The 17,035-nt window shown below is 37.7% G+C and overlaps 1 protein-coding gene across 1 annotated transcript in view; it reads right to left on the reverse strand.

Annotated features, from left to right (window-relative positions):
• Nucleotides 1–17,035, reverse strand: part of Kif4a (kinesin family member 4A) — a 122,528-nt gene that overhangs the window by 60,990 nt on the left and 44,503 nt on the right. Inside the window, exons 8-10 of the mRNA XM_027431726.2 lie at nt 6,487–6,603; nt 5,459–5,634; nt 2,564–2,625 (exon numbers count right to left, since the gene is read on the reverse strand). Coding sequence (XP_027287527.1) covers nt 2,564–2,625; nt 5,459–5,634; nt 6,487–6,603 — 355 coding nt within the window. The remainder of the gene's footprint in view (nt 1–2,563; nt 2,626–5,458; nt 5,635–6,486; nt 6,604–17,035) is intronic.

Raw genomic sequence — 17,035 nt, forward strand, 5'->3', positions numbered from 1 at the left:
ACTCTGGAATCCAGTTGCAGAGAGGGAGGAGTGATGAGCAAAGGGGTCAAGACTAGGCTGAAGAAACCCACAGAAACAGCTGACCTGAACAAGGGGTTGCTCATGGACCTCAGGCTGATAGCTGGGAAATCAGCATAAGACTGTTCCAGACCCCCTGAAGGAGGAAGTCAATGTGGAGATCTAGAAAATCTATGGGGTCACTGGTAGTGGATCAGTATTTATCCCTAGTACACAAATGAACTTTGGGAGCCCTCTCCACATAGAGGGATACTCTCTCAGCCTAGACAAAATTAGGGGGGGGGTGTCTAGGCCCTGCTCCAAATGAAATGACAGACTTTGAAGTTACCCCATGGAAGGAGGCCTCACCATTCCTGGGGAGCAGAAAGGGGTTGGGAATAGCGGGGTCAGTGAGGGGGTAGGGAAGGGGGTAGGAGAGGGAGAGGGAACTAAGGTTGACATGTAAAAGAAGCTTGTTTCTAATTTAAATAAAAAGATTACCAAAAAAATGTAGGGGAAACCCTAAATGAAATTCATATAAGGGTTACTCTAAGCCTAAATAAAAAAGAAAAAAATGCCACATACATTTTAAGATATAGCTCATAAAAATGTTCCTCACAGGGACAAGGATTAGTATTTCTGTTCTGGTTAGTTTCATATCAACTTGACACAAGCTAAAGTCATCTGAGAGGAGGGAGCCTCAATTGAGAAAATGTCTCTGTAAGATTGCATTGTATGCAAGCCCTGTAGGGCATTTTCATAATTAGTGGTAAATGGATGCAGGCCATGGTAGGTGGTACCATCCTTGGGCAGGTGGTCCTGGGTTCTATAAGAAAACAGGCTGAGAAAGCCATGGAGAGCAAGTCAGTAAGCAGCTCCCCTCTGTGGCCACTGCATCAGCTCCTTCCTCCAGGTTCCTGCCCTGTTTGAGTTCCTGTCCTGACTTTCTTCAATGATGGACTATAATGCAGAAGTATAAAACAAATAAGCCTTTTCCTTCCCAAACTGCTTTGGTCATAGTGTAAGTTTTAGTTAGTAACCTTAACTAAGACAGTTTCTGACAATGCTTTATTTGTATACCAGAATGGAATGTATAGATAAGCAGATAGTGAATAAACTGAGGTGTGTTTTTTACTATTGGAGAAAGAAATGATAATGTCATCTTTTCTGTTGTACCCTACCTAAGCTCCCTTCTTCCTTGCTTATAGCCTGAGCTGTCTGTGTGGAACACACCTAGGTGCATGAGGTATGGGTGGGAATCAGTGTAGTCAGCCTAGTGTGGGGCAGTTCAGATTCAAAATCCAGCACTTGGGGTGGCTGTTGGGCTCTTTTGGGAACTCAGCCTAGAGACAGTAAGTTCAAAGACCTATAACACTTCATTGGTGTGGGAATGGAGGAGTCCAGATCAACTGAAAGGATGATTCCACTGAGGGGTTGAAGACTGTTCCCTGCTGGCTTCAAGATGTACTGTAAATCTGTTATTAGGAACTTCAGTAGCTGGACAAAGTTGGAAAGAATGGGTGGAGTTGAGAAGGAAAGGTCAATTTAAAGTTACTCATATATGTAGCCTTTCTGGACTTAAAAAACAATATTTAGGCATACTTAGGGTACAATGACATTTATGCATTTAAGATGTTAAAAATATACTAAGCCCTATAGTGTTAGAATGAAATCAAGAGTTCTTAGTAGAAAACTGTGGTTTTTGATATACATACAATACAGATACAAAAGTGTAGATGAGTGCATATGTAGGTTACTTTTTAAAACATTTATTTATTTTGTATACTGTGTTCTGCCTGTATGTACCCCGGCAGGCCAGAAGAGGGCAACAAATCTCATTACAGATGGTTGTGAGACATCTAGTGGTTGCTGGGAATTGAACTCAGGGCCTATGGAAGAGCAGCCAGTAGTACTCTTATCCTCTGAGCCATCACTTCAGTCCATGTGTAGGCTATTATACATGCAGGTATTTCTGAATTCTACCTACCATGAAGGCTCAGGGGCAGTGACACCCCATCAAAAGTGAACACAGAGAAACCAAACAGATCTTGTTTCTAAACACCATTTTCCAATACAAGAAACCAAAGCTCCTTGGAGATATGGTTAATTCCAGGCCCAGAGCAAAGAGAATCATTTGTAATATCGAGTCCATCTGAGGGAGCTCTGAATGAACAAAGAAATAAACCAAATGATAGCATTGGATGTTAACCCAAGAATAAAACAAATTTCATGCATCCACTGTGTGTGTGTGTGTGTGTGTGTGTGTGTGTGTGTGTGTGTGTGTGTATGTGTGTAGTCAAATAAATAAGTTGATGGCAGAGACAGCTCTTCCTCAAAGGAACATTCTATTCTAATTAATGTATTTCTGGGTCTAGAATCTATGCTCTTTCCATTATACCAGATTATTTCAAGGATAATTACTTAATTCCTAAGTAATTGGCAAGGTTGGCAGGATCACTTCCTGGGCATCAAGTGTGCTGAGAAACTATAGGCTATCAGAAGAAAACAGCTACCAGGCAAAATAGTCTCTAGAAGAATATATCTTTAAAATTAATCTATGACTTACTTTATATTTTCAGGCAAGGTACCTCCATGTGCTTGTAGCAACAAGACCTGCAGTTGTTGGACCTGGGAGAAGCAATGAAGATAATCAGCTAGTTTCCAATCAAAAGCTACCTATTACCAGGTATGGTGGCATGAATCTGTAATTCCAGCACTTCAGAAGCTAAGGAAGAATGGTCAAAAATTTGAGAGCTTGGCCTTAAACCTGGTTGTAGTGTCAAGTGCTCCTAATATGCTATCAATGCTGTTTCTTCCCCCTAGAACTCTTTCTTATTCTTGTAGTTTATTCCTATGTAAATCCCTTAGATCTCAGCTACAACACTCCTGTATCAGGGAAGTCTTTCAGGCTGGATGTATAACAAAGACCCTATTACATACTCTCATAGTATACTACACTACACTACCCAAGTTTATAATGATATATCATTATTTGATTATGTTTTAGTATTGTCTCTTAATACCAGACAGTAAGTTACAAAAAGGCAGAAATCATGTTGCTTTTTTTGTTCAACAATATCTCTTAGTATAGTACATACCACATAAGCATTAAATAAACATTTACTGTTGGAATGAATAAATAAGTAAGTGAATAGAAAGATCGGCATTTTTTTGCCAATAGAAAAAGACATAAAAGAAAATAAGGGGATAGAATTGAATGTAATGTTTTATGATTCAGAAGACCCAGCAGGCCGATAACTACTTGTATTCGCTACACAGACCCTGAAGAAGCAAAATGAAGGTAAGAGATTAAGTATATAGTCATTATCACTTTGGAGGAAGGCTGGAGAAGGAGTGAGCACTGGAAGTTGGGAAATACAGTTCCAAGTGGAAATCAAGTCCTCCAGTCTCTAGCATGCAGAAAAACTTGACTCTTTTAAACCTGCATCAATAGAGCCAAGATGGTAATGTACACCTTTAATAGTAACACTTGAGAGACAGAGGCAGGCTGATCTATGTGAATTTGAAGCTAGCTTGGTCTACATAGTGAGTCTATGCTAATCAGGGCTACATAGTGAGACCCTGTTTCAAGCCAAACCAAAGCAAAACAAAACACAAAAAAAACCTACATCAATATCTGAGCATAGTGGTGTTCACCTGTAGTCCCAGCACTAAGGACACAGAAGAGGATCATCAACTACATAAATGGTACAAGGCCAACCTGTGCTACATTATGCTACATGAGTCTGTCTGAAAAAACTAAACCAACTAACAAACCAAACCAACCAAACAAAAATCCTCAAAACCTCCCACATCAATACAATTCCTGCCTTCTAAGTTCCTACACCAACTGTGAACTGTTCTACAGTCATATTTATGCCACCACAAATTTACATGGAGTCAGATACCTTTTCATTTCTGTTGACAGTGATTTTAAGCCTTGTAGTCTTGTCACACCCTCTCCCTACCCTATTATCCAACTGCAGGCCGTTAGAAGATGATCTATCCTTAGTCCCTGTTCTCCCTTCCAGTCTCTCCTGATTAGTTCTTTCATTTACTCAAGGCCCTCCCATATTTAAAAAGCAAACTTCTACATCTTTGCCCTTGATTACCTGGCCATTGCCTTTTCTCATTTTGCCTCTTTGAATGAAAAGTCATTCACCTTCTGCTATCCTGTCTATTTATCAATCACTAACTAGTTCTTATCACTCCCCTGACTTCACAGTAGTTCCCAACAACTTCCCTGTAAATTAAAAAAAAAACAATGGATACTTTTCATCTTTACACTTCTTTGTAAATTTGTTCTTATGGAGACACTCCCTGAAATGCTCTTTCTTTGGTTTTGCTGACACATTGGTTTTCTTCCTTTTTATTCTTACCTGCTTCTCCTTTCTCCATTCTTTAAGTGCTGGTATTCTCAAGCTGTAGGTCTTCATTTGGTTCTTTAGCAAACATTCAGTGAGTAATCTTAATGTGACAAACACTATGTTCTCGTCTACTCAGTAATTCAGATATCATCTAAATGCTAATACTCTTACACATGCCCCTTTACTATTCATCTGAGACCCTCTACATCAAGCCCATGTAGCCACCTATATTTGAGTATCTCTGTACACATTTCCCAAACATCTTTCAAATTCAAAATGACCCAAACTAAATATATCATTTCTGTTTTCATGTGCAACTCTGGTTTTCTACCTGTTTTCCTTCATCAATATGACTTTATTTATAATCCAATAAGAAACTTGAAAATCAATCTTGGCTCCTCCTACTCACTTCTTTTCCTACATTAACTCTGCAACAAAGCAAAGCCCCATATACTTTACTTCTTGCTCTTTGACTTTAATCTGTAGCCTTTCCTTCATCCCTATTGTTACCTCCTTTAGTTCAGACCATAGTTCTCATCCACGTTATTACAAAGCCTGGCTTATTTGCTTCTTTCTAGCCATAGCCACCTTTCATCTGTTTTTGGTGTACAGAAAACAGATTTCCCTCAAAAACATTTCAACATGTTATTCTCTTACTTAAAATCTGTAGCCCTTAATACTTTCCAGTTCCAAGCTCTTCAACAGAACATACTGAGGAACTTCAGGATTTGGCCCCTGCAAAGTGTCACTGCTTCATCTTCTACTCTTCACCCTTTTTGTTTTGTTTTTCCCAAGACAGAGTTTCTCTGTGTAATCGTCCTGGCTGCTCTAGAACTCACTTTGTAGATGAGGCTGGCTCAAACTCATAAAGACTCACCTGCCTCTGTTTCTGCCTCCTGAGTGCTGAGATTAAGGTGTGTGCCACCACTGCCCAGCTTACTCTTTACCGCTTTATCAGTAAAATCCCCAATGGCACCCCTATTATTAAATGGATAGCAAATACAATATTTGGATTTATTTGACAAGTATAAATAGAACAAAGAAATAGAAGCTCTATCATTCCATTCACATACTTATAACTTTAAATCTTATACCTGTTGCTTAAGATGATTAAGTTCAGCTGTCTGGGGATCAATATTAATAATAGGTTTGTTCTTGATTTTTCTTGCTCTGTCTGCATAGCGAAGGGTATTTAATGTTTCCTCTAGATTGGAATCAGCAGGACTCACACAGGCTATCATAAGAGTATGGCTATTGCCTCCTAGAGAATCTGAAAAAGAATAAGGGATAACGAAAGGAAATGAAATCAAACAAGTAGGATGCAAGCAAAAACTGCCTATTTGTACTGATGTCTTCAAATTCATAGATGAAAGAAAAAACTCTTAGCGACACTTGATTTGGTTTTGATTTTATTTGTCAGAACCACTTGGCTTTTATTCTAAAACAATTCTAATTATTGTTTGAGAATTTCACACATACATACAATATATTTTAATTCTATTCACCCTACCCCCTCCCAGATCTACCCTCTAACCCCTAATTTCATCTTTTTTTTTCACTGATTAAAATTTATGCTGCACATATACTCATGGGTGGGGGTCATCTACTGCAATAGCTACAAATTTTTGATTTGTTTCAAAATAAGAACAGTACAATTTCAGAGTGTAAAATGATAGAGATTTAGAATCCAATTTTATATGTCATCATACTCAAGAAAAACTGAGTTCAGCAGTTAATAAGGTTTAAAACAATCAGGCCTGCCTGGTCCAGGTCCGTTAGGAGCCTCTATTGGAGTTAAGTATTCCTAGGATGCCCCTTCTATGTAGATTTTTACTCTCTGAAGAATTCTTCTTAGCACACTGTCAATTAAGGAAACAGTAACCAAGTTCATTTTCAGTTGCAAAGTCCCATGCAGTTGGCACGCTACCGATTTCTTGGCTCTTAAAGCCATCTGTAACGATATTTTCCATTATTTTAGAAATCTGACCGCCAATAGCTAGCTATTTTACCCTTTTATCAATTAGCTGTGAATGTGATAGCCCATTAACTTTTTGCCTGTTTCATCTTTGCTTCCCCCACACTATCATTTCAAGCTTTTATTTTAGAGAAACTTTGGACTTACCTTGAAGCAGACGAGTTAGTTTAGAATCTCTGTAGGGCACAAAGTTACCCTTTTTGTCATCTCCAAGAGCACTGATTACATTTCCCAAGCACAGAAGGCCTCGGTTAATGTTAATACCTAATAGCAGGAAACAAAATTTAAACTGCTTGGGAAAACATCTAAGAAATATCTACATTTTTTTCTGAGAAAGAAAAAGACCTCATAGAAATATTGCTATCAATACTAAGGAAATGTCTTAATTTTATTCATTTATTTTCTGAGAGTGGTGCTTCTTAGTTAAAGTTCAGAGGACAAAGGTCCATATGTTAGGTTTGTACAATTGAGTCCACTGCACTTATCCCTTCTCAAAGCAGAGACAGATAACAATTGCCACCGACAACCACCACATACATAGATATTAACTTTTTGTATCCATTATGACAATCCTTAAACTAACACTGTGAAAACAGGTTTACAGCTATTTTAATAATCTTATTATCATTATTTTCATTACCATTCTCATTTACAGGTAAGGAAAGTAGTTCAGATGTTAGATAGCTTCCCTACATACAAATAATAAGTGGTAAGCATGAGATTTCACTTTGGAATTTCAGCCAAATTCTATGCTTTTTATATCACATTGGAATACCACACTTCTTGTTGCTTTAAAAAGGTAAAGGTTACTTTTCTACTTTATTATCTGCTTTTCTTTTAAAATAGGGCCTCACTCTGTAGGCTGGTCTGCATTCATTGCAATCTCTCCACCTTAGCATTCCGAGCTGGGCTTTTCTACTTAATTCAAACACTGTCAAAATCTTTGAGGTCTCTCTAAAGCATTTGACTTCTCCCACTGTTACATTTACAGCACAAAGGCTGTACAGGACACTGGTTTAGTCCATGGGCTTTGGTGTCATGCAGACCTAGATTTCTAATCCTGGTTCTGTTACTGTCATAGAATCATGGGTATTTTCCTCTGTAAAATGAGGCAACTCTATCTACTTTGTTGGGTTGTGGTAGGAATTACATGAGATGCTATACCCAAAAGAAAATTAAATGTTAGAGAAATGGTACTTTGGTTTAAATGTTTTAATCTCCTTTAAAATTCATGTTGAAATTTGATCTCCAAAGCAATATTATTAAGAGGTATGGCACAGCAGTGGCGCACACCTTTAATCCTAGCACACCACTGGCAGAAGCTGGAGGATCTCTGTGAGTTCTAGGGGAGCCTGCTCTACATACTGAGCTCCAGGATAGCCAGGGCTACATAATAAGTTCTAAATAATAATGATAATAATAACAATAATAATAATAATAATAATAGAAGATAATACTGTTTCTATCCTCATGGATGGGACAGAACTAGCTAGATCCTTTAGTCTTTCACTATGTGAGGGCACAGAGAAGACAACCTCATCAGACATCAATTCTGATGGTGACATCATCTTGGCAGTTGTAGATTTCAGGTATAAGACACTAATTTCTACTGTTTATGGATTACCCATAAGGTAATTTTGTGAAAGTAGTACAGATTGATTATAAGAACTTGTATCATTACTGTTAGCTCTGCTTAACTTTATACTTATTCAGCCATACTTTGAATTCCCTTATAACCTGAAACATATAGTCATATCTGTTTATATATATTTATATCTAAACTATAATAAATTTGGATATAAAATGTCCTCAAAGGCTGTCTGTTGAAGGCTTCCTCCATAGTTGGTAGTGCCATTAAGAGGTGATGATCACAAGAGTCCTGTCTCTATCAATGATGAGTTGATGAGTTCATAGTTGAATGCACTACTAGGAAGTAGGTCCCTGGAAGCCTGGTTCTGAAGGGTATATCTTGTCCTTCCCTATTCTGCTGATGCTGCTTTCCAGGGATGAGATGAACAGGTTACTTACATCAGTCCTCCCTACAATGGTATTAAACTTCACCATAGGCTCAGTGAAGTGCTAAGAGACATCAGACAGAAACCTTTGAAAGCTCAAACCAAAAGATAGCTTTCCTCCTCTAAGCCAACTTTCTCAAGATGTCCTGTTCATGATAAAAAGCTCCAAATTCCCAATTGACTACATCTTTCATTGGCCCTATTTTCTCGATTCTTGTGACTACCAATTTGGCACTAATATCTTAAGATTAAGCTTCTTGGGGGCATTAAACTTCCTATTCTGAACTCTATGACCAATCATCTCAGTTTTGTGTTCCCAAGCACTCAATGCACCTATGACCTGCTGTTCCCATGACAGGCTGATAGGCTTATTTTTCTCCCCATACTGAAATAGAACCTCAGCTACCACACATGCTAGGAAATGTCTTACCCACCCAGCCCCTCCTATCATAGGTAGGGTGTGTGTGTGTGTGTGTGTGTGTGTGTGTGTGTGTGTATGAATCTGTCTGTCTGTGTCTCCCTGCAGGGTGCAATGCTGAAGTAATAATATAACCAAATGTGTTGAATCCATTATACCTATGCTATTGACCTTAACTGAACCTGTGGTCAATTGATGATCTTGCTTGGCTAACTTAACTTACGTTGCAGCTATTCTAAACATTCATCATTTTCGCTATTACAAAGCTACCTTCACTCTCTATTAATAGATAATGTTATACACCAAGGCTCCCTAACCCTTGTCTTCTCTACTTTATGTACTTTACTCTGCTATTATTTATTCCATTGTCATTCTACCTGCTTCAGTGAAAATAACTACTGGTATTATGAAGCTTCTGCCCTTTACCTCTGTCCATATTTCTAGTCCCTTTATTTCATGAGACCCAGATGTTTTGATCTATTTTCCCATTCTTAGACCTTCAGTTCATTTTTCCCACTAATTCCTTCTTTTCAATCTATATACATGCTTAAATTTCCCTCATTTATATCAAAAATAGTATTCTTAAGCAATCAATTCCCTTTTCTTTTTATTGCCAGTTAGAAAATGCAGCATTTTTCCGAGCACTTTATTTCACCCATGAAGAACCTACTGAGATGTATCAAATCTACCTATGGTACAGGGAACTAATCCCCACATTAACCCTCTTCTTTCTATTTAATTTTGTCATTAAGACATTAAAATGGAGCCTGCGGTGGTGATGCACCCTTTAATCTAAGCACTTGGGAGACAGAGGCAGGCGGATCTTAGAGTTCCAGGACAGCCAGAATTACACAGAAAATATCTGTCTTGAAAAAATTTAAGATAGTAAAATGGTAAATTCTTGGCAAGGCTGGTGCAAACAATGTTTGCAGAGCCTTAAAAGTTCTGATCAAGGTGGCTGGAGAGATAGCTCAGCAGTTAAGAGCACTTATTGCTCTTGCAGGACTTGGGTTTGGTTCCCAGAAGCCATATTATGACTCACAATTATTCATTACTCCAGTTCCAGGGGATCTGACACTCTCTTCTGATCTCTATGAGCATCAGGCATACACATGGTACACATACATACATGCAGGCAAAACACCCATACACATAAAATCAATAAATCTTTTAAAATGTCATGCTAAAAATGATTACAAAAAATTGTCACAATAAAATTATGTTCTGAGAAGTTCTTTTAAAACTCTGTAAGACTGAAAAGAGACCAAACAATAGGAAAGTTGAGAATATTATCCAGTACCACTGAATGCTTATTCATTATGGCAAGAAATAAATAATAATATATAACAAAAATACAACCTTAAAGGTACCACAGAGGCACATTACAACAGCTGAAAGAGAAGGGAACATTTGTGGAGGGAAGAGCCTGAGTGGGAGGAAAATGAAGTAGCTCTATGTGCAATTGTTCTCAACTAGGCAATCAATCCTGCATGTTACTGGACAGTTGACAATATCTGGAGATAGTTATTGTCACAACTTGGGGTGAGAGCTGTATGTGCTACCCGTTTCTAAAAGGCAGAGGCTCAGAATGCTGTTAATAATCCTACAATGTACAAGATAGCCCTCCACCAAAGTTATTTAATTCAAAATGTCAATAGCACAAGTGAGAAATCCTGGTTAACATGAGAGGACAATTATGTATGGCTATAAGGATGAATATAAGGCAGGAAGACTGGCTGAGTAAGTTTCTGGGAAAGACTTAAGTAATAGTATAATATGGTTGTGTTCCCCAGTCAAAAGGGATGGAATAAGCTGTTACCAAAACAGATTTTAAAACTTACATAGGGCTTGGGATGTAACTCATTTAGTAGAATGACTGTCTTGCAAGCACTGCAGAAAGCCCTGGGTTCCACATCCAGAACTGCATAAACCATGGTGGTAAACACCTGTGATCTCAGCACTAGAAGGTAGAGGCAGGAAGGTGAAGAGTTGAAAGTAACCTTGGCTATACAGCAAGTTCAAGGCCAGCCTGAGATAAGTGTGGTTTTTAAAACAACAACAAAAACAAGCAAAAAAAAACCTTACAGAACTAACCACTCATAAGAGATATAGTGGGAAGAGCCCTTGATTAGGAGACAGAGGATCTTAGCTGAAACCCGGCCTTAGTCACTCACCAACATAACACAAATTTTCTTTTCTCCATAAAACAGGGGCAATCCTTTCCTTAAATCACGAGACTATGATAAAAATTAAATGTCATCTGTTGAGAGCCATATAAAGTAATTCTTGCTAAAGGGTAGAGAAACTTAGATAATCTGGCTATATGCTATGTCACATGAGGCTGAAATCCCTTATCTACTCTGATGACAATTACTTCTCCCAGAAGGAACTATGACTGATTACAGAAGTGACTGATTTTTGCTTTCAAGTTAAGACAGAAGGAATAACTGATTCTAAAAGTAGAATGATACAAATCTGGTTGCTGGAGACCAAGGAACATAGACGACTGTCAGTAACCAGGACTTCATAAAAATAATCTCTAAAATTCAGGAAAGAATGATATCTAAGATGTCAATGCTATGCAGTGCAAAGGGAAATGAAAAGGAGGCTTTTCAAAAGAAAAATTCAGGCTGGCAAGATAGCTCAGTGGGTAAGGGTACACGTTGCCAAGGCTGCCAACCTGAATTCCATTCACAAAACCTACATGATAGAGAGAACTGACACACACAAGTTATCCTCTGATCACACATGTGTCATGGCATGCACATTAATAAACATACAAATGAATAAATGCAATTTTAAAAAGTCTCAATATTAATAAAATAATTATCTGTATACAAATTAGTAAAACATATCACTGAAGATGATTTTAACTAGAAATTCTCCTCTTTAGAGCCATGCAACTATAATACTCACCCCACATTCTCAATCATTCCCTATCTACATTATGCAAGCCTTTCTGTATCTATTAAATGTTGCTATTCCCTTGTAACCATGTTATAATCTTTTCTTAGTCTATACTCCTGTTTAACCTCCCCCATGCCTAGAGTTCCAAGTATCTACCTATTATAATATTAAAAGTGCCTGAAAGCTGTATCCACACACAGGGCCTTTTTCCTGATATCCAAATCTGTACTGTGAGTGCTCTGACTATTTTGGCTAGGCTAGGCACTACACAAAAACCCTGAACAGAACAGAATTTGTTTAGCTGCAACACTTCCAACACTGTTCCCTTTCACTGTGTCACTTTTAGAAGGTCATCCAATCAATAGCAAATCTGACTCATCCTAAAGCCTCCCTGTTGTCACCCCCACACATTCAAGTCTCTTACTCAGTGCACATTTAGTGGATATGTACAATCTCTAGGCACTGTGCTAATTATCTTTCAGATATATGAAGATGAGTAATGATATTTACTTTCTAGGACTATTATAATAATTAAATGAGAGGTTGGAGAGATGGCTCAGCAGTTAAAAGCACTGGTTGATTATTCCAGAGGACTTGGGCTCAATTGCCAGCATCCACATGGCAGCTCACAACTGTCTCTAACACCAGTTCTAGAGGATCTGGCACTCTTCCACAGACATACATATAGGCAAAACACCAATGTACATAAAAATAAATAAATTTTTAAAGAAATAATTAAATGAGTTGATTTTTGAGTAGGACTTCCGCCTAAAAGGACATACAAATCAACAACTGAAACTGTAATGTTAGAGAAAGGGATAGTCAATTAAAATAGATTTGCACAGGAGAAAGTGGTCAACTTTACCTGGGAAAGTAAATGTAGGCTTCAGGAACAGAACTGATGTGTCAGCTGGATTATGAAGGATGAGTAGAACAATGCCGATGAAGAGGACGTGATGAAGAGAAGAAAGAAGAGTGTACATGCATTTCAGGCAAAGGAAACAACATATGCCGAGGCACATGTTTGCAAGCAAGCTTTCAAATATTTGATCTACAGGGAGCACAATGGAAGCAGTGAGATGGAGAAGGAACACAGTACAGCAAGAGCAAGAGAATAAAAGACCTTGTAGGTCATGGTCAGGTATTTGAATTTATCCTGTAGGTCAGTGATATTTAAACTGTAGTCTTTGGACCTCAGGAATATTACTGGAACTAAATACTACAGGATTTCTGCAGTGTAATGTGGGATTTGTTTTTAAATAATTATTTTTATTATGGTAAGATATAAAGGACTAAATTGTTTCTGTCTTAAGTAGTTGCTTCCCAGCTTACCAGGAGGTATGTCATGTTAAATGCAATAAGTTAAAAATATTACACTTTCAAGATGCATTTAACACAACCAACCTACCCAATGTCCTAGCTGAATAACACACTGGCTAGGACTCTCAGTTGTTTCCCCTTGTGATTGTGTAGCTGAAATGGGAGCTGTGATTCACAAGAATTGCCAAAGATTAAAGGACAATATTATACTGCATAGTTCTTGTTAACCAGAAAAGATCAAAATTCTAAATACAAGATGCAGTTTCTATTGAACACATATTGCTTTTGTACCAGAATGAAGCATAAAAATTCAAAGCAGAGCATTTTTATAGGGGCCACTGTAAGTCTGAATACAGTTCAGTGACATTAACTATATCCATACTGTTGTGCATCACCACTATTCTGTTATTTTAACTGTTTGAAGAAAAGCCTCTGATGTACTACATGTTAAACCTGAATGCTACCAGTGCATTAGCATTTAATCAAATTTAACTAATAAGTTATTCCTGATACTGTAAATGGGCTCTTAAAATATTTACTACTTGCAACTATGTTATCAGTAAGGGATCTATAAATATTTATCAAATCTAAATATTTATCAACAGCCACATGGTAATATTCAGACATGAAAAAGAACACAGATGGCCTATAAAGGCTAGAATGGAATAATCCCCAAAATATATTACTAAATGGAAAAATAGAGAGAATTAGAATAGTGTACATAGTATTTGTATAGAAATACAGATATCATGCAATTACATTTCGTTGTGCTAAATAAAAAAGTGAAAAAGTGTTAAAAATGGTCTCACATAATATATATGTAAAATTTTGGATCAGCTTTTTTTTTATGTAGCATAACTCTTCCAGCTTGTTGTACCATCTCAACAAAACCTAAAAATAAAACTTCAATGTGACCTAGGTATTCTTGAGCATGTACTCAAAGGACTCTATATTCTACAAGAGATATTTACATATCCATGTTTATTGCTGCTCAACTCACAATAGCCAGGAAGTAGAATCAACCTAGATATTCCATCAACAGAAGACTAAACAGTGGAAATGTGGTACAATAGAATTATATTCACCTATAAAAACTAAAATCATGAGATTTGCAGGAAAATGGGTAGACCTGGAAATTGGAAGCTAAGTGACCCAGACTCAGGAAGACTAATGTTCTCTCTCATATTCAGGTCCTGTATCTTCATTTTTGTGTGGTATAGTTATAAAGCTATAAAGCAGATCATGAGAAGGTTGAGAAAGGTTTTAAGGAAGGAAACATTTAATAAAGATGAGGTAAGAGAATACAAGTGACATGGACGTGAAATGGGGGCTGTTGGAGGGAGTTGAGCAAGGAACTGTGGCAGAAGTTATGCATGAAAATGTCAGAATGAAACCAAGTACTTTTTATGACAATTTTAAAATGAACAACAACAACAAAATACCCTAACTCTACCTCAAGAAAAAAAACCTAAAAATAAAACACCATGTCTAAGTAGAATGCAGATAGAAACTTATTACAGATGATGGGAGACAGGAGATTTCAGGGGTTCTTTTTGTTTTTCTCTTTTCAGTTTTTGAGACAGGGTTTCTCTGTGTAACAGCTCTGGTTGTCCTGGAATTTCTTCTGTAGACCAGGCTGACTTCGAACTCAGGAGATCCTCCTGCCTCTGCCTCCCCAGTGCTGGGATTAAAGGTGTACACTACCACCCCCAGCTGGGAAACAAGAATTTAAGGAAGAAGCAAGCATGATTAAAATGGTAATTTAAACCTGGATGTGAATGTCGTACCTCCTGTGAACCCAGCATTCAAGAAGTGAAGCAGAAAGAGTTAAGAGGCTAGCCAAATTTAAAAATCAAAACAGAAGATGTTTTAGAAGTTTAGGTGAGAGGTCTTCCAAATAAGAGCAGGAGAAAAGAATGAAGGAAGAATTTAGATGTATTATTTAAGGCACAAACATAATATGGTTTTGCAACGTTTTGGATGTTGAAGGTGAGTGAGGTGAGTAATGACTATAGCATGGGCTAGTGGCTTAGGAATTAGGCAGATATTTATCCAGCCATCCAACCAAGAATTACTGAACATCTACTGTGTGGCAGGCACAGTTCTGGGTAGAGGTGGCGAGAGATGGCCTTGGAACTCAAAGTTTAATGGGGGAAACCAACAACAAAAAATTACAATGAAAAGAACACTATAAAAAGAAATCTCAACCTACATAGAGAAATCCTGTCTTGAAAAAGAAAAAAAAAAAACCTCTATATTTGAATTATTGGCATTTGGGCATATTATTGAAAATTCTACTAATTCATACTTAATATGCATATTTTTAGTTGTATGTACTTAAATATAAACTAGGTGGGTGTAGTGGCACAGACCTATAGTTGCAACACTTGGGGTAAGGTTAAGGTAGCCACTCTGGACTTTATAGTGAGACTATGTTTCAAAAGACCAGAAATAGATGTTGAGAATGTAGCTCAGTGGTACAATATCTGTTTAGTATGTGGGAGGCTTTGGGTCTGATCCCCAGCACTAGGGAAAAAATGCATGCACACACATTTAATGCCAGATATTGATACAGAAACTAACACACTAAGAAGGCATTAAGGAACAATCTACTTTAAAATATACCTTTAAAAAGATATGAATTAAATGGAGAGATGTGATAATAGAAATACAGAAAATGTTAATGCAGATGCTAGCTATAGGAGTACATCTATCAAACTTTACAGTACTTTTGGAAAGTGCCATAAAATATTAAGGAAAAATACAATTGGAAGGCCATCAATGTGGCTCAGTGGTTAGAGGCCCTTGCTGTTCAGACTAATGATCCAAGTTCTATCCTGTGACCCACATGGTGAAGAGAACAAAGTCCCCAAATTGTCCTTTGATCTCCACATATGCACACCTCATATGGTTAAGCAGTAAGGAAGCTAGCTAGCTACCCAGGAGGAACTAGGGCACTTACTATGTTTAAACAATGAGGGCCATAGGGAAGAGCTCTGGGAGCACTCTAAGCAGAAGTATATAGTCCTGGAAGAATACCCTAGTAGCCGGATGGTAGATGCTTAAAAGGGAGCCTGACTGAAGACAAAGAAAACAGTAAACTTGTTGTCAAAGAAAGGATGAGGACATGGACAAAGACAGTGGTGGTAGGGCTAGAGGAAAAAAACAATGAAAGACAGGAAGGTAAGATGGACAGGGCCTAGTCAGGCGTGAGACTGCCTGGCTTCTTCCTTGGGTGGATATAGGTGATGAAGCAGATTTCAAGTACCATTAAAGGATAAGTAGTAGTTCATCTTTAGATGGAATGAGAGCCGCTTGTATGGTATAGGATGTGGGCTCAAGACAGAAATTTAGGAATCAAAGTACATAAATAGGAGTTATGAGCATCTAAGGTTGAGGTTATTTTAAAAGGTAACAAGATGTTAGGCATGAACAACTAGATGAGAAAAAAACAAACAAACAAACAAACAAAAAACAGAACCCAGGCTGTTTCAGGTTAGAGTGTGTAGAAAGAGAAAAGACAGGGTCATTAGAAAAATGAAAGGAAGTTGGGAGAGGGGAACAGCTGAACAGAGGAGCAATATGCTTTAAATTCTACAGTCACCAAGGAATGGAGGAATGAAAAGAACCTAATGGATTCTGATGCTTGGAACATTGGTGGATCTTAGAGGTCAAAGTTTCAATGGGATGAAGATGGGGAAGTGTCAAATGAGAGTGAATGGGGAAGAGAAGTGAGCTAGTAGTAAAATGAGGCTAAATATTTTATTTTAAAACTATATTGAGGGTAGAAAATCAACAGAGAATAAAACATGAAAAACACATCGCTGGGCATATAGTTCAGTGTTAAGGGGTTCCCTAACCCATGCGAACACCTGAGTTCTAGTCCCAGTACCAGAATAAATAAACATACACAGTGGGGAGCATGGGTGCTTGATGAAACCAAGTTTCTGAAGGCAATAGGGAGAGAAAACTCCAACAGAGAACACTCAGGTGTAATGGCACTGAGATCTGAATCAATACAACTATTTGCATAGTG

This window comes from Cricetulus griseus, chromosome X (assembly GCF_003668045.3).
Source record: "Cricetulus griseus strain 17A/GY chromosome X, alternate assembly CriGri-PICRH-1.0, whole genome shotgun sequence".
Lineage (NCBI taxonomy): Eukaryota > Metazoa > Chordata > Mammalia > Rodentia > Cricetidae > Cricetulus > Cricetulus griseus.